Raw genomic sequence first — 17,754 nt, forward strand, 5'->3', positions numbered from 1 at the left:
GCTCCACTGTATACCTGTTACATTGTGATTACGTACAGGCAGACATGACAGGCATTTCAAGCAGCCTGGGTATAGGTTCATTTTCAGAGCAGAAATTATCTGATTTGGATCATGTTTTAAATATGGAACTCTTATTCTCTTAGCTCCTTGCAAAGCTCTGTCTTAAAAGTAGTATTTTGTAATGTCCCCTTACTTTAATATTGTTCGTTTTAAAACTCCCAACATTCCCTCATCCTGTTGAGTACTTCATGCCATTCCATTTGATATTTCCAAGACCTGTTCAAATGCTCCAATGCAGCAGTGATTTTTGACTCTTATAGTACTACACACTATAGCCTATCTTGTTGTTGCTGTGGCACGATCCCCAAAGCTGTTTCATTTCCACTCCCCTTCCCTGCCTTCTCTTTGTTGGTTGGTGAACTCTAGCTGGAGATCTCAAAGAGGATCTGAGACTTCGGGTTTCATAAGGATGATATTTTAGATGAAGTCAAAGTATCACTTTCATTTCTTGCAGATCTGTCAAAAGTATTGCTCATATTTACACAGGAAGAAAAATAAATTTAAGCAGGATATACAAGTTATGATATGCAGATGCTACTTGTAATAGAACTGTAAGAAAAATGTACTGTACATCACAACATACAGTGTAAAATAAGAAACTGAAATAGTGGAAATTTGAATGCTTGTATAAATTCCTGATTGCAAATTAGATTTTGCTACCTGATATTGTTCAGCAAAATAGATACCAATGGTGGTAATTAGCCAATATTATAAGACATGAAAAATACTAATATTTCCTATTAATATGTAATACATTTTTATCAAATACAGTGAAATCTACAGTAAGAACCAACTCCAATAGACATTCCCTGTCTCAAACAACCATTTTAAAGTATCTTCAAGATTTCTAGTACAGTTTTGTACTATCATTTGTTAAAGATCACTTTCTTCTAAACAAGGCAGTTTAGGTAGTTATTTAAGACAGGATTCCTTGTACTGTGTGTGATGGGTTGAATCACCGACCCCTCCTTGGGAGCTGCCACCTGATGTGCCAAGACTACTTCTGCTCCTGCTTTCCTGCCCTGTCAGCTTAGGACTTCAGTGCCCTGCCTGGTTTGAGCAAGACTCGCTAGCCTGCCACAAACCCAGACCCGGGTCTGAACCACGTCTCCTAACAGCTGTAGGTTTACCTGAAAGCAGATTACATAAGTGTTCTTATCTTTAACACTCAGATGCCCAACTTCCAATGGGTTCTAAAACCAAATAAATCCATTTTACCCTGTATAAAGCTTATACAGGGTAAACTCATAAATTGTTCACCCTCTATAACACTGACAGAGAGAGATGCACAGCTGTTCCCCCCCCCCAGGTATTAACACATACTCTGAATTAATTAATAAGTAAAAAGTGATTTTATTAAATACAGAAAGTAGGATTTAAGTGGTTTCAAGTAATAACAGACAGAACAAAGTGAATTACCAAGCAAAATAAAATAAAACACTCAAATTTAAGCCTAATACAGTAATACAACTGAATACAGATAATATCTCACCCTGCAAGATGTTTCAATAAGTCTCTTTCACAGACTGGATGACTTCCTAGTCTGGGCACAATCCTTTCCCCTGGTACAGCCCTTGTTCCAGCTCAGGTAGTAGATAGGGGAATCCTCATGATGGCCACTCCTTTCTCTGTTCCACCCACTTATATATTTTTTGCATAAGGCGGGAATCCTTTGTCCCTCTGGGTTCCCACCCATGCTTCTCAATGGAAAAGCACTAGGTTAAAGATGGATTCTAGTTCAGGTGACTGTAAGGCTTCATTACCCAGGTATACAGGAAGGAGACATTGGACAAGATTTTGATCACAGTGAGAATGGTATAAATCTGACCTGACTTCAGCTGAGTTAAGCCAACTCCATTTTGCTCTGTGGACTCTTCCTAGTGAGAGGTGACACACAAAAGCCAGAAACCATTCAATTCTGCAACAAAGGTTGGTGAATTAGTGGGGGATCTATTTCAGAGGCTCTGCCATTGTGGCAAGTGAAGCACTGCCTCATTTAGAAAAAGCACAACACGAATCAGTATAAAACACATTCTGTTCCTCTCGATTCTATGCACCATTCATAGATGGTAATTTAACAGGGTAGCCCTTTGAAATGAAGGATCCATATGGGGACAGCTGCTCCAGTGCCCTAAGTGTGTATCCTCCTCCTTCCTATAAGCAGAATAGAAGCATGATTTCACTGAACAGCCTGGCAGCTACTACACAGCATTTAGAGACACTTTCAAAAGTACCCTTACATAAATGGTACATGTTGAGCTAAAGCTAGTTACAGTATCTCAACTAAAATTTTGACCTAGAGGCACAATTGATTAAATAACATATAGTGGGTGCCCTTAAAAAGTTTCCTTTTACTTTTTTACCAGTAGGTCAGGTATTACAGGTATGACCATTATTCCCTTTTCTTAGGGTTATGTTCTAGCCTTAAAAAGATGAAAGGAAACTTTTAAAGGGAATCCATTAAGCATCCAGGTAAGTGATTTCTTTTCTCTGGAGGATGGTTATATTATGATCTAGAACCTGACTGCAGGATATGTGCTGTCAGCATGTGAGACTAGTAGAGGGGATATTTCATACAAACACAAAATAGTTAGGCTTCCCCTAGTATTGCACGACAATGTACATTATATTTATTGCATAACATCTTTCAAACACACTGAGTTAAACCATGCAAGATTTAAATTTTGCAGTTACACAGTTAAATAACAGCACAGGCAAAGGTAAGTGGTGTAGGCAAGGAAGAAAAGTTTACTTATTATTTCTCATTAAAAGAGTAAAATGACATTGTATTTGGTTATCAATATGTTTGAAATTCTTCCCTCATTATGCAAGTTCTTCTAATGCTACTCTGGAAACTACAGTCAATGGCTCTAAAGTAGTCAATATTCTGTGGCTTCTAAACTCCACTCAGCCCAGGTGGTGAATTTCCTAACACAGTCCCTGATCTTGCAGAGACTTAGGCATGTGTGTAACTTTGCATGTGAGCTGTCCCAGCGACTTCGTTGGCACTATTCACCTGCATAAAGTTAGGCATATGCTTAAGTCTCACAGCATTGGGGCTGAACCTTGCTATGGAGTATGTATTATACCTAACAGGAAAAACAGCATTTGTTGCTAGGACGTATCTGATTAAAATAATCAAGAACAACACTGATAGTAAATGTAAACAGGAGCAGCTAGTTGCTTTTCCTGCTGAGCAAGAAGCAGTGGTTTAATGGCTTTAAGGGACTTAAGAAGACTTGAAATAATTGAATTTTTTTCTACTTTATTATTAACCACTACTCATGGAGAAGGAAATGACCACTTCCTTCATGTGTCATCAAGGCGTATCTTTTGGCATAGGTTTCAATGCTTGATAACTAGCTAAACCTATTAGTATTAGTTTCTTCATTCCTTTGCCAGCACATATTTTTGTACTGCAGGTTAGTTTAGTCAAACAAAATTACTGTACTTGCCTGCTGATATTAAGTATCTCATGATAATCTTTATACTACATGTTGAATGTCAGTTAAAATTGCCAAAATACCTACTCAGCAATATCACATGTTAGGATAGTAATGTTCATTCATTGAAGGAATTGTCACAATTTTGTGTTTGATCACCCTAAATGATCCTACTCTTGGCATCCAACAAGATTAAATGGCAGAAAACATAAATATTTGCTAACCACATTTTTCTTTTTTCAGGGTAAGGGGATTCTTGGACCAGCAGTAAGTATCATTTTATACAATCTACAGTCTGTGATTGCATAACAAATCAAAGTAATAAAATGAAAAGACAGAATAATAATTTTGGCCCTCATGTTCTGTATCTATTCATACATATTTTTACAACTAACATTTTAGACCATTGTAATCCTTTGGGTGTACAGATGTGTTTCTGAGGGCACAATTTATCTCCTGTTGCTTTGGGAAGATTTTTCCCTGTGTACTTACATCTCTATCATACAGATGATTGTAAATAATGTATACATATTTCTTTCTTTTACGTGGTTATTGTAGGGGCCCCCTGGTGTAGCAGGACTTCCTGGTGAAGTAGGCCGTGTTGGTCCATCCGTGAGTATTGCATTATGTTTGCCAGTAATTTGCATTTTCTCATTGGCTGAAAGACACTGTACAGAAGGAAATATAATTATTATGCCATCCAAACATGGTTTAGGATATGAGAACGCAAAAACATACATAAGTATTTCATTTGATTATTTTTCCTACTGGGATTGTAGGGGGAGAAGCAGGTTGGTGGAAATCTTGTCAGAAATAAACAAGAATTAATAGCACAAAGATACGGCCATCTGTAGTAATAGAATGAAGTGTTTCATACAGTATTCCACACACAAAAAGAATGCTAAGGATGCAAAGGAATTCACTAAAAAATTAGGAAAGGGCAAAGTTAAGGTTGGCTGTAGAATGTTAACTTGGCCCCTGGTGTGTATACATTTTGTTAAAATATTTTATTACATGATCACACACTGGTTTTCCCCATGGTCCCTGTCTCATGTCCCTGAATAAGGCAGTTGTTCAATATTTCTTTTGATCCTCATCATTCAGTGTGGCCCCATTTACTGCATATCAACCAATGCTGCCCTGATTAAGGATTTTTTTCTCTTTAATTATAGCCTTTTTATGGCACTGATCTCCAGACTATCAGAATACCTCACAAACATAATTAATTAATGTATCCCCTGGACACCTCTGTGAAGTCAAGAACTATTATTATCCCCATTTTCAGAAGGAGAACTGAGACAGAGACAGATTAAGGGCTAGTTTGTACAATTTAAGTACATCCCATCCATTCACAAACCCATGAGGATGGAGCAGTCCCTGTCATCTCCTGAGCACGTAGCACTTATATTTCACATCTTCAGAGCTCTTTAGAGACAATATGGGTTACACTCTTACTGGAATCAGAGGTGATACATAGTTCCATCACTCCTTAGGTAGACCAGAACATAAACTGTAACTCAGAATCTTAATTTCTTCGCTTGATCAGGAGTGGGAGCAGGTAGTAGAGTAAATTACTTTATCCCTTTTTGTGGAACTGCTTATTTGCCACTGTTTACATAGATACTCTGACCAGTGAATAGGTGTCCCGCGTCCCTGCCCACCTACCCACTTTTTCACAGTGGTGGCTACCAGGCAAATGTTAGTAAGGGCAGGTTCAGCATGTTGTCTTATTTTAGTTGATCATTTAACTTCAGTGTGAACCTCTCAAAACACTTTTTCAGTCAGTCATATCAAATAAGAACATAGTTAAAAGGTGAGACCAATCAATAAGCAATAAGACTTGATTTAAAGTAAGACTGTAGTCAGAAAAATGATACAGAACTCCCACAGTGCTATTTTTACTGAATTATTCTCTTTCACTTACTTCCATATCAAGTTTTCTCAGTTTTATATATCAAAAGATATTAGCGAGACAAGGGTAGATGAGGTAATATATATTGTCGGACCAACTTCTGTTGATGGAAGGTACAAGCTTAAAAAGCTGAATAAGAACAGGGCTCGTATTCAGGTTTGGAGAAGGAAGCAGCATGTCTGCTTCCCGAGACCTGAAGAAGAGCCCTGTGTAGCTCAAAAACTTGTACCTTATAGCAACAGAAGTTGGTCCAATAATATGTATTACCTCACCTACCTTGTATCTCTCATATCCTGGGACCAACATGAGTACAACAACACTGTAAATCAAAAGATTCTAATTCTCAGCTTGGGCTTCAAAAATCTAGTTGTTCTCTTCCTGACTTGTACATCCTTCCCAGTGATGAAGGTTCTTGATTCAGAAATTAGCTGACAATTTTGTGGATGACACGTGAGGCAGAATAGGCTCTAGATTACTTTCAATACTTTACTGGTTCTCCAATGACAACAGTAGTAAAATCTTGGTTTGGGGCCTACTTTTGCTTCCAGTAAAGACAACTGCAGAGTTCCCATTCGCTTCACAGTACAGGATTAAGCCCTTGTCCTTAAAGCAGGTATGCCTCAAAGACATACACAGAGCAAATAAGGGAGTGTCTGGTTTACACAATTGCTTTTCTGACTATAGCTATACTTTAACAGAGGCTTATGGCATGCATGAGATGGAACAACAGAGAATGCCACAAGTAATGGGACATAGTAAAATATCGCCTCTCAAACATCTTGCATACTACAGTACTTGACAGTATTATTTCACTCGTCATTCTATAGAATTCCTTGGGAGATATCAAACAAATCAAATGCTTTACAGTTCAAATGAAATTTCTGTTGTGACCTCTATTGTGCTGAAAATGGCCATTTCATGGCAGATATCATGTGATATATTTTTACTCCCTATTAAATTAGTACCAATGATACTGGTGCTCTATATGAAGTAAAGAGATGACTGGTGTTATTCAAGAAGACTTCTTATGTACCACGTCTTTATTTATTTTAGGATTTTCTATCATGTCTATCATCATAGTATCCACACACTTAAATAATAATAAGTCACATGTTGTTTGAGGATTACGCCACACTCTTAGGAGAACTTCAACCATGTGATACAAGCAAATACAATCTCACACCCATCTTGACTTTAAGTTTATTTCCCTATACTCTACAACCAGACCTGTATTCTTGAAATTTGAGTTTTACTGTTCTAAGACTGGTTGCTTAGTCTGTCCTTTCGTGGTTGCCTCACCGTAGCTACTACAGGCTTGAATATACAGCTGTTTTATGTATCATTGCCATGAATTAATGACATTTATTCTAAAATATTAGGGTGATGCTGGAAAGAGAGGTCCTCCAGGCCCACCAGGGCCCCCAGGTCCCAGAGTAAGTGGTTATGTTTAATATATGCTAATGTTTGGATAAGTGCTGTGTCCTTGTGTGACCTGTCATTTAAATCAGATTCTGCACTAGATGACTGGAGGATAGCTAATGTGATATCAATTTTTAAGAAAAGCTCCAGAGGCAACCCCAGCAATTACAGGCCAGTAAGCCTAACTTCAGTACCAGGCAAATTAGTTGAAACTATACTAAACAACAGACATATCAGATACATAGATGAACACAATTTGTTGGGAAAGAGTCAACACAGATTTTATAAAAGAAAATCATGTCTCACTAATATATTAGAATTATTTGAGGGGGTAAGCAAACATGTGGAGAAGGATGATCCTCTGGATCCTGTGGATGTAGTATACTTAGACTTTCAGAAAACATTTGATAAGGTCCCTCACCAAAGCTCTAAGCAAAGTAAGCAGTCATGGGATAAGAGGGAAAGTCCTGTCGTGGATCAGTAACTGGTTAAAAGATAGGAAACAAAGGGTAGGAATAAATGCTTCGTTTTCAGAATGGAGAGAGGTGAATAGTGGCGTCCCCCAGAGTTCTGTACTGGGTCCTTTGGTGTTCAACCTATTCATAAAAGATCTGGAAAAAAGGGGTAAATAGTCAGGTGGCAAAGTCTGCAGATGATACAAAACTACTCAAAATAGTTAAGTCCAAAGCAGATTGCTAAGAGTTACAAAGGGATCTCACAAAACTGGGTGATTGGGCAACAAAATGTCAGATAAAATTCAATGTTGGTAAATGCAAAGTAATGCACATTGGAAAACATAATCCCAACTCTACATATAAAATGTTGGAGTTTAAATTAGCTGTTACCACTCAAGAAAGAGATCTTGAAGTCATTGTGGATAGTTCGCTGAAAACATCCACTCAGTGTGCAAAAAAGCTAACAATGTTAAGGACCATTAGGAAAGTGATGGATAATAAGAGAAAAATATCATAATGCCTCTATATAAATCTATGGCACACCCACATCTTGAATACTGTGCGCAGATCTGGTCACCCCATCTCTATATATAAATAAAAGATATATTAGAATTGGAAAAGGTACAGAGAAAGGCAACAAAAATTATTAGGGGAATGGCACAGCTTCTGTATGAGGACAGATTAGAAAGATGGGGACTTTTTAACTTGGAAAGAGACAACCAAGGGCTTGTCTATACTACCCACCGGATCGGCGGGCAGTGATCGATCCAGCGGGGGTCGACTTATCGCATCTAGTATAGACACAATAAATAGACCGCTGAATGCTCTCCTGTTGACTCTGGTACTCCACCAGAATGAGAAGCACAAGTGGAGTCAACGGGAGAGAATCAGCTGTCGACTTACCGCAGTGAAAACACCACAGTAAGTAGATCTAAGTACGTTGACTTCAGCTACGCTATTAATAACTCTTTTTTCTTCTATTGACTGCACCTCTTTTGTACACAGATCTCTAACTTGCAATTCCAATGGCTGATAGAATCATGAATTGTCTATCAACTCTTCTACTGAAAGAGGGATCTTTTTTCTCTAAAAAATTAAGTCTTGTCCTTATGAAGGAGATGTTTTTGCTCTGTTTTCATTAATCATCAGAATATAAGAAAGTGCACCTTCATGTGTTTCATTTACCCAGATAACGTCTTTAAGAACCCCAACTCTGAAAACAATTTTCAGTCAATTACAAAGTAGAAATACTTCTGCTGAGAACATAACATAAGATCTGTGGTGCAACTGGACTACATAGCCAAATGAGATATGGGAACACTTAATATATAGTATTAAAAAATCAGATGCAACTGTTGATATTTAAAACAAAAATATGCTGTGTTTACAGAATACACTGAGTTCATATGTGAATATTAGTCTGAATGTATACAAAAATATGTATTGTATTACTTTAGTCTAATTCTCATGTGTGGCTTTCAGTACTTAGAAGAAATATGTGATGCTTCGAAAACAAAGAGTTTTTGCTTTTCAGAAAAGCAAATCCATGATGGAGGGCAGAATATTGCACACAGACACCTGCAATTTATGACAATTAAATAAAGCTCCCTTTGCGTATGTCTACACAGCAGTTAAACACCTGCAGTTGGCCTACGTCAGCTGACCTGGGCTCACGGGGCTTGGGCTCCAAGACTGTAAAATTGTGGTGTTTGGGCTTGGGCTGGAGGCCGCCTTTCAGGGACCCTTCCCCCTTGTGGGGGTCCCAGAAGTTAGGCACCAGCACAGGCCTGAACATCTAGACTGCAATTTTATAGCCACAGAGCCTGAACACCATGAGCCCAAGTCAGCTGACATGGGCCAGGCATAAGTGTTTAAGTGCACTTTCGGGATTTCAGCCCCAGAGATTATCTGATGTTTCTATATTTTCTGCTTTCCTACATTGAAGTGTGTCAGGTGTGGTTTTCATTATATGAGACAAGGTCATTTTTTTCTGTTGTTCTCTTTCTAACTTTGAACCTTTTTATCAAATTTAGGGAACAATTGGGCTGCATGAAGGAGATCCACTGGTAAGACATTTGTTCACCTTTTTGAAAAATACAATCTTAAACCAAAATGTACTTTTTAAAGTTTCTTATCCATGTTAACTCAATGTGTGGATACTTTTTCAGTGTCCCAATGCTTGTGCACCTGGTCGTCCAGGACATGCTGGACTAATAGGAATGAAGGTAAGAGAACTGATGTACTGAATCACTGATTGGGGTGGGGACTTCCTGGCCTTTGGGTCCCATTATATTGTCCAGAAAGCATGGTGCCAAGATACTGGTGAGATCACTTTCCAAAGCATCTATAGTCCCAAAGCTTCAGACATGCTAGGTATTCCTCCAAGCCTTTTGATTGGCTTGGAAGGCCTCAGAATGTCAAATTGAAACAAGCACCTTCTTGACTCACACTTACTCTAGTTTCTTTTATGTTCTTTTGTCTGATTTCTGGGGATACTATCCCTATGAGGGGATTACTAGTGCAGTGTTGGACACATTGATTTACTGGATCTGGGATTAGGTTTTTCTGAAGGTTGCACTACAGTCCATTTCCGAATATGTCTAGGTGTGCATGGAGTTGGGGAGATTTTACAGAAGGCACACCTGGAGAGTGGTAGGCAGGCTATATTGGAAGAGTGGATTTCTCAAATTCTAAATAAATTGTCTGCACTCTTTTTTTATTCCTTTATTTTAGGGTCACAAAGGAGTAAAAGGAGAGGATGGTGAACCAGGGAAGCAAGGTCATAAGGTAAGAGAACAGTATTTTAATGGGCAAGCAGTAGTTTAATGTAAGGCAATGATTGGTAGCAAAATAACTGCCAGCTTAGCCTATGCTTCAAAAAGAGTCATCTTGTTAGAATCCATCGAAATTGTTGATAGTTCTGCCAGAAAAAACTGACAGCCCCTTCCTGTATGGCTAAGTCATTATCTGCTAAGTCATCCCCTCTATTCTGCATTCATTATCACACAGAAATTGACATTCTCACTTTTCATTTTGACCATCAGAATAATTATTATTGAACTAGCTGCACAATAAAACCAGTATTTATTAATGTTAAAAATTGGGAATTAAGTGCAGAGAGTCTATAGGAGATTAAAGAATGCTTAGGATGGCACAACTGAGCAGGGAGAGGGCAAAGGGAGAATGAGATGGCAGCATGGGGGAAAAGAGTACATGATGGGGAGGGAAAAGTATAGTAAAGATCTAGGTAACCACAGCAGAGATGAAGGAAAGGGCCAAGGACTGAATTGCTTGAAGACTGAACTACATTCTCACATAAAAACACAATTCATCTGGAATGGGCTTGTTGGATACTTGTGAGGAAATTTGGGGAACCCTGAACTACCTTTGCCCATGCTGTAACTTTTTGGTCCACAGAGGACTTCTCTTTCCAAGGCAGGCAATCTAGCATCTTAAACTACCTTAAAAATAAGGAACAAAGTTTGTGCCATAAACCCCTGCTCCATATCCATATATACAATGAAAAGAATATTAACTTCTCAGAAGTAGTCCGCCCACTTTTCAGAATGCTTGAGCTATGGGAGTTGCCAAATCCCTGTTGTGCCCCAGAACCAACCTCTTGTAAATCAGCCTGGCACTGAGAATTGTAGTTCTGCTCTCTAAGAGCATGGGGGGGGGGAGGGCGTGTTACCTGGTCACCAGAAAGGTGTCTGGATTAATAAGGCACAGTATTGGTTTAGTAATAACAACACTGAAGGATAATGCTGGATTGCATGTGAGGCTATCAACATACACATCCAGTTTTCAGACTCTGACCTAAACCTCATTACAGTGTTTTAAAATCTGAATTAATAAACCTGGGAATACTAACTTTGAGAAAAATGGAATGATTTAGCTTAAATAAAACATACCCTTGCTACTCTTGAGCATAATGACCTCATCTTCATTCACACTCCTTCTTGGAACACATTTCTTCCATGAAGGCTATAAACAATAATTCAGCAAAGAAATAAGTCTGCAAATTTTTAATACAGAGAGAGTTGAAATGTGTTGCAATTCCCCTTTAATTTAATGAGCCAATGTATTATGTGCCTTAATTTACTATCTGTCTAATATTAAGTGTAAGCTCTTTGGGGCAGGAAATGTGTCAATGCTGGGTTTCCTTCAATGCAGAGCATGTTGACAGGGATCAGTGAGTAAGAAGTAGTAACCCTTATGCTGTTAGTGTTTTCCCTTTCCTGGTACGGATTTGCTTCATCTTTCTTTCTTTTGTTTTTCCAGGGTGAGGAAGGTGCCCAGGGAGTCATAGGTGATGTCGGAGCTCAAGGCCCTCCAGTAAAGTATTTCCTTTTTTAATAGCACTATCAATTTGTTTCATGTCACCATATTTGTTTTTTATAAGCAATTAGACATGAAATAATATTACACATCTATCTTTTAATAATAATATCACACTGATTGTGATTAAAGGTCAAAATATTTAAAACTGTGCATAGTAAAACCTCACAGCATGCCCTTTTCTGCTCTCACAGTTTGGTTCTTGTAATGCTTTCACCTTGTAAATAATCAGTGTGGTCTGTCTTATATTAGCAGCAAAGAGTCCTGTGGCACCTTATAGACTAACAGACGTTTTGGAGCATGAGCTTTCGTGGGTGAATACGAAATACGTGGGTATTCACCCACGAAAGCTCATGCTCCAAAACGTCTGTTAGTCTATAAGGTGCCACAGGACTCTTTGCTGCTTTTATAGATCCAGACTAACATGGCTACCCCTCTGATACTTGTCTTATATTACTTTTTAAACCACAGGGAGGCAACTAGATGATTGAACTGGGCTTTTCTGACCTTACTGTGCATGATTTTGGTGACCTAGGCCTGAACCTGGAAAGACTTTGAGACTTACGGTACATCTATACTAACAAAAATAAAACAAAAAACACAACCCTGCAGCAGTGAGTCTCTGAGCCCAGGTCTACAGATTTCGGCTTGTGTGATGGTGCTAAAAATAGCCAAGTAGATATTCTCACTTGGATTGGAGCTTAGGCTCTGAGACCACACTTCTTACCATGTTTCAGACCCTGAGCTCCAGCCTGAGAGGGAACATCTAACACGGCTATTTTTAGAAATGTGTGCCCAAGTCTGTAGAACTAGGCTCTGAGACTTGCTGCCATGGGTCTTTTTTTTTTTTCCAGAGTAGATGTACCTTTAGACTTTGCAGAACTGAGGATTTAGTGGCCACCACTCCTGGGCAGATTGTGGCATACTCCTATAGTTTCATTGTGCCTCTCCCAAGAGTCCTAATTTCCTTGTTCCTGTTTGTTCTTCCTTAGCTGGTTCCTCCATGATCAGCCCTCCCTCCAGTTCCCATAGCTAAGACATGCAATAGGGAACAGGAAGGAGCAAGAGGATCACTCCCAACAACAGAAAAGACGGTTACTCACCGTTGTAACTGTTGTTCTTCGAGATGTGTTGCTCAAATCCATTCCATGTAGGTGTGTGCACGCCGCATGCACGTTCGTCGGAAGACTTTTACCCTAGCAACTCAGTGGGTCGGCTGGGCGCCCCCTGGAGTGGCGCCACCATGGCGCCGGATATATACACCAGCCGACCCACCCACTCCTCAGTTCCTTCTTGCCGGCTACTCCGACAGTGGGGAAGGAGGGTGGGTTTGGAATGGTTATGAGCAACACATCTCGAAGAACAGTTACAATGGTGAGTAACCGTCTTTTCTTCTTCGAGTGATTGCTCATATCCATTCCATGTAGGTGATTCCCAAGCCTTACGTAGGCGGTGGGGTCGGAGTGAGATGTTGCAGAATGCAAACTGCTGAGCCAAAGGCTGCATCATCTCTGGACAGTAGACCAAAGAAGCAAAGGTCCGGATCGAGGACCAGGTGGTAGCACAACATAGCCCCTGGAAGGGTATATGAGTCGGAAAGGCAGCAGAAGAAGCCTGAGCCCTGGTGAAACGAGCAGTAAGGTGGCTCGACGGAACATGGGCCAAGTCACATGAGGTGCAAATGCATGACGTCATCCAAGATGAAAAGCTTTGGGAGGAGACAGGTAGGCCCTTTATTCGGTCTGCCAATACAACGAAGAGTTGGGGGCGTACAAAAAAGCTTGTCCGCTTGACATAAAAAGCGAGCACCCTACGGACATCTAGGGAGGGCAAATGTGCTCCAGTCGCAATGAATGGGGCTTCGGAAAGAAGACCGGAAGGAAGATATCCCGGATGATATGAAAAGTCAACAGCACCTTAGGGAGGAAGGCCGGACGTGGTCCCAACTGCCCCTTGTCCTTACGCAACATAGTGCACCGTGGGTCCACTGTGAGAGCCCGAAGCTCGGAGACTTGTCCAGCCGATGCAAAGGCTACAAGGAAAAAACTGTCCCTCAGGACAGGTATCTCAGCGAGCATGTTGTCAGTGGCTTGAATGGAGCAGGCATAAGTCAGCTTATAACCAGGTTGAAGACCCAGGAGTTGGTGGGGCGGCGAACCTGGGGGCATAAATGCCCCAAGCCCTTGAGGAACCTAGAAACCACAGAGTGTGAGAATATGAAGCGGCCACTCTCCCTTGGGAGGAAGGCAGAGACGGCTGCCAAGTGCACCCTTAATGACGAACTGCGCCAGGCGCTGCTGTTTGAAGATCATAGGCAATCCACGAGGAAATGGATCGGAACCGCTGTGGGGGAAACCTTGTGTTTTGTAGCAGCAAAAGAAAGACTGCCAGTTGGGCAGATACGTTAACCAAGTGGAAGGCTTCCTACCACCCAGGAGAATCCTGTAGAACCGAGGCAGAACAACGTAACTCGGATCGGTTTAGGCCCGCAGCAGGAATGCGAAGATGTGCAGGGATTGAAGGCTAGATGGTAAAGTTTGCCGTGATCCAGCATTATGAGGTCTGGGCAAAGAGGTAGGGGAATCGGTTGGCTACCGACCGGTCTAGCAACATGGTGTACCAGTGCTGCCTGGACCACGCTGGAGCGATCATGATCAGATGCGCTCTGTCCCTGCGGAGTGTTAGCAGGACCTTGCGAACCAGCGGGAGCGGTGGGAAAGCGGACGGCAGACGGCTCGTCCACGGCATCAGAAAAGCAGCCAAGATCGAGCCCGGGGAGAGGCCTTGGCATGAGCAGAACTTCTCTCTCGTTCTGTTCCCGCGAGAGCGAAGTTCCGGAAGCGTAATGGATAACAACCGGAGGAATCAAACACTTGAGAGACAGGAAGGAACTGCTGAGGCGATCCGCCAGAGTGTTCCGGACCCCTAGGAGAAAGGACGCTACCAGGTCCGTCGATTGAGCTGTGCAGGAGTCCCGGAGCTGGATAGCTCCCTGGAAAGAGAGGAGGACTGTGCTCCTCCGTGCTTGTTTATGCAACGGGTGTCCGTTGTGTTGTCTGTGAACACCGATACAACAGCCTTGTAGGTGCTGCTGAAACGCCTGGTATACCAGGCAGACTGCTCCCAACTCCCGGACATTGGTGTGCAAGGGCAGCTGTTGAGCCAACCAAAGGTCTGGAGTGGGAAACTGACCCAAGTGAGCACCCCAGCCAAGAGATGGGGACGTCCATCATGAGGGACACCGAGGGTGAGGTGGATGGAACAGCACCCCTGCACACATCAGGGAGGGCATCGACCCCCAGTCGGGGGAGCCTAGGACGCTCGGGGGATTGAGGTGACCATGACCATGCTGTCTCTGGCCGGGTGGTACACCGATGTGAGTCACGATTAAAGTGTACGGAGGCGAAGCCTGGCCTGTTCGGTTACGCACGTGCAGGCAGCCATGTGGCCCAGGAAACCTAGGCAAGTTCAACCCAAAGTTGCCAGGAAGGTCTGTAGACCTTGTACAATGGTTACCATTGCGTGAAATTAAGGCGTAGGTAAGCAGGCTGTGCGATACTGAAGTCCAGGGTGGCCTCAGTTAAGTCTACTCCCTGAGTGGGAATCAGGGTGGATTTTGCTATATGGATCATCAGGCCTAAACGCAGGAATAGGACCTAGTCGACGCCCACACGAGAGGTAACTTGGGCCCCGGTGGCCCCTGGAATGAGCCAATCGTCCAGATACGGAGCAGGTGTATCCGACAGTGGCGGAGAGGGCGGCGACTACAGCTAGACACTGTGAATACACAGGGGGCTGCACAGAGGCCGACTGGGAGGACCGTAAACTGGAATGACAGCTGGCCATAAACCGGGGGTACCTTCTGCGTGGAGGATAAATGGCGACGTGAAAATACGCGCCGTTCATATCGAGGGTGGCATACCAGTCTCCGAGATCCAAGGATGGGATGACGGTCCCCATGGATACGATGCGGAACTCCAGGTATATCATTACTTGTTGAGCTCCCGCAGGTGTAGGATAGGTCTGAGACCTCCCTTCACCTTGGGGATCAGGAACTAGTGGGGCTAGAACCTTTTGTCCCTTCGTCCTTGGAACCTCCTCTATAGCTCCGATGGTGAGGAGTGCCCGCACCTCTTGCAAGAGGAATTGCTCGTGAGCGGGGTCCTCAAGAGGGATGAGGAGGGATAGGCTTTTGCCCGATTGGTGTTAGGAGGACCCTGATTTTGGCCCCAATGCCTATGACTGCCTCAGCGTTGCCTGCTGGCAAAGCCCTGTCCTTGTCTAGGCGCAGGGTAAGGGCGGTGAGGCTGGCGGAAAGGTCGGCAGTGAGACATCGGCATGTAGATGCTGAGAGGGAGTGCGTAGTGACCTCGCTGTCCTTTGGGCCTTGAGAACAGGCCTTTGTCATTGAAGGACAAGTCCTGTATGGTGTGCAGCAGCTGCGAGGGAAGGCTCGATAACTGGAGCCATGAAATGCGCCTCATGGCAACACCCGAGGCCAGAGTCGTGGCTGTGGAGACCGCTACATCCAACAAGGTCTGGAGGGAAGCTTTCGCCACTTCGGCCCTTTTTCCAGGAGGGCATCAAACTCTTGACGGGAGATTTGAGAAACCGACTCCGTAAATTCCCTCACCGCCGCCCATAGTAACGGTTAAGCAGGGCTTGCTGGTTTGCTACACGAAGTTGCAGGGTGCCTGCCGAGTACATCTTATGGCCCAGGAAGTTCATTTGCCTAGCCCCCTTGGACATAGGGGCTGGTACCTGTAGGCCATGGCATTATGTCTGATTGATGGACTAGATGACAAGGGAGCAGGAGGAAAGACGTACATATAGGTGCCCGTCGCCCCTGGAGGATACCATGCACATGCATTCGACTCCCGTGCCCACGGGCGGGATAGTGGCCACTTGGAGATTCATAGTGAATGCCACCCGTCTCGGGAGGTCCTGATGGGCCCCCAGGCCGATTAGGGGAGGGCCCAAGGAGTACGCTTCTGCCACTGCCTCATCTGGGAAGGAGGGAGAAGAAAGGCTGGGGGCAAGTGGGCTCACGCTCCTGGACGACCTGCTGATCCGGTGGGATGTGGGAATCCGGTGGCAGAACTGGACTTCCTCCGTACCGGTCAGAGGGGGATGGCTAACTATCGCCCCTGGTACCCAGTGCTCTGACAGAACAGAGCGCGATGGGATCACAGGTAGGCCTTTGGCCTGATGGCACGCCCAAGATGTACAGGACAGCCACTGATGGGGGTCAGGGTCCTAGCCTGGAGCACCTGGAAGACTCTGGTGTGCACATCTGAATGGATGGCCATGGAGAAGTAAAAGCCCTGGGCAGAGTCTCCCTCTCCAGGTCATGGCGCTCGACGCGGCACCGGGGATCGGTACCGTGAGGCCTACCGGTACCGGGAGTGAGAATGGGACCTGCGACCGGAGCGATGCCGGGAGGCTGACCGAGATCTCGAGGCTCGACGCCGGGAGTGGCTACGTGAGTCCAGTGCCTGGAGCGGTGCCGGGAGCTGGATCGGCACCGAGTGTACCACGTCGGGGAACGGGACGCTGATCGGTGCCACGGGTACGACCGGTACCGATATGGGGAACGGTGCCAGGACCGTGAACGGTGCCGGCACTGGGCTTGGCGACAGGACCGAGAACATCTGCGGGACTGCAATCGTGAGCGGTGCCGCTCTCTGGTGCCAACGCAGGGTGGCGTGAGCAAGACGGGCTCGCCGATAGACAATATAACCCGCACTGGCGGTGCCGGGGGTTAAAGCAGCGCAGGCTCTGACCTTGCCATCAACTCCCTCACTGTGGAAATGTTTCCGGCGTGGAGGGAATAGTGAGCTCAACCACAGCTCGCACGGGGGAGCGTTCAGGTGCTGGACTCGACGGCTCTTGCGTGGCCGGAGTCGACGGTGCTGATACTGTCGGTGCTGCAGCAGGTACTGGTGCTGGGCAGTGCGACGTAGTAGAGCGCTCGGGCTGCGGAGCAGGCGGCTCTGAAGCAGCTTAATAGTGAGCTCGACCACGGTTCGTACCGGGGAGCTTTCCAGCACTGGACTCGACGGCTCTTGCCTGGCCGGAGTTAATGATGCGGATATTGTCGGTGCCGCGGCAGACATCGGTGCCGGGC

General features: G+C 43.9%; 1 protein-coding gene and 1 long non-coding RNA gene across 4 annotated transcripts in view; one reads left to right on the forward strand and one right to left on the reverse strand.

The window, feature by feature from the left end:
* COL9A1 (collagen type IX alpha 1 chain) overlaps window positions 1–17,754 on the forward strand; it is a 117,562-nt gene that overhangs the window by 48,164 nt on the left and 51,644 nt on the right. For all 3 annotated transcript variants that reach the window (XM_039532638.1, XM_039532635.1, XM_039532636.1), the window contains 7 exons: window positions 3,747–3,770; window positions 4,062–4,115; window positions 6,795–6,848; window positions 9,323–9,355; window positions 9,458–9,514; window positions 10,023–10,076; window positions 11,571–11,624. In XM_039532638.1, coding sequence (XP_039388572.1) covers window positions 3,747–3,770; window positions 4,062–4,115; window positions 6,795–6,848; window positions 9,323–9,355; window positions 9,458–9,514; window positions 10,023–10,076; window positions 11,571–11,624 — 330 coding nt within the window. The remainder of the gene's footprint in view (window positions 1–3,746; window positions 3,771–4,061; window positions 4,116–6,794; window positions 6,849–9,322; window positions 9,356–9,457; window positions 9,515–10,022; window positions 10,077–11,570; window positions 11,625–17,754) is intronic.
* Window positions 3,758–17,754, reverse strand: part of LOC120402190 — a 50,556-nt gene continuing 36,559 nt past the window's right edge. The window contains exon 5 of the long non-coding RNA XR_005597050.1: window positions 3,758–4,171. This is a non-coding gene — a long non-coding RNA (uncharacterized LOC120402190). The remainder of the gene's footprint in view (window positions 4,172–17,754) is intronic.

This window comes from Mauremys reevesii, linkage group 3, assembly GCF_016161935.1.
Source record: "Mauremys reevesii isolate NIE-2019 linkage group 3, ASM1616193v1, whole genome shotgun sequence".
Taxonomy (NCBI): Eukaryota; Metazoa; Chordata; order Testudines; family Geoemydidae; genus Mauremys; species Mauremys reevesii.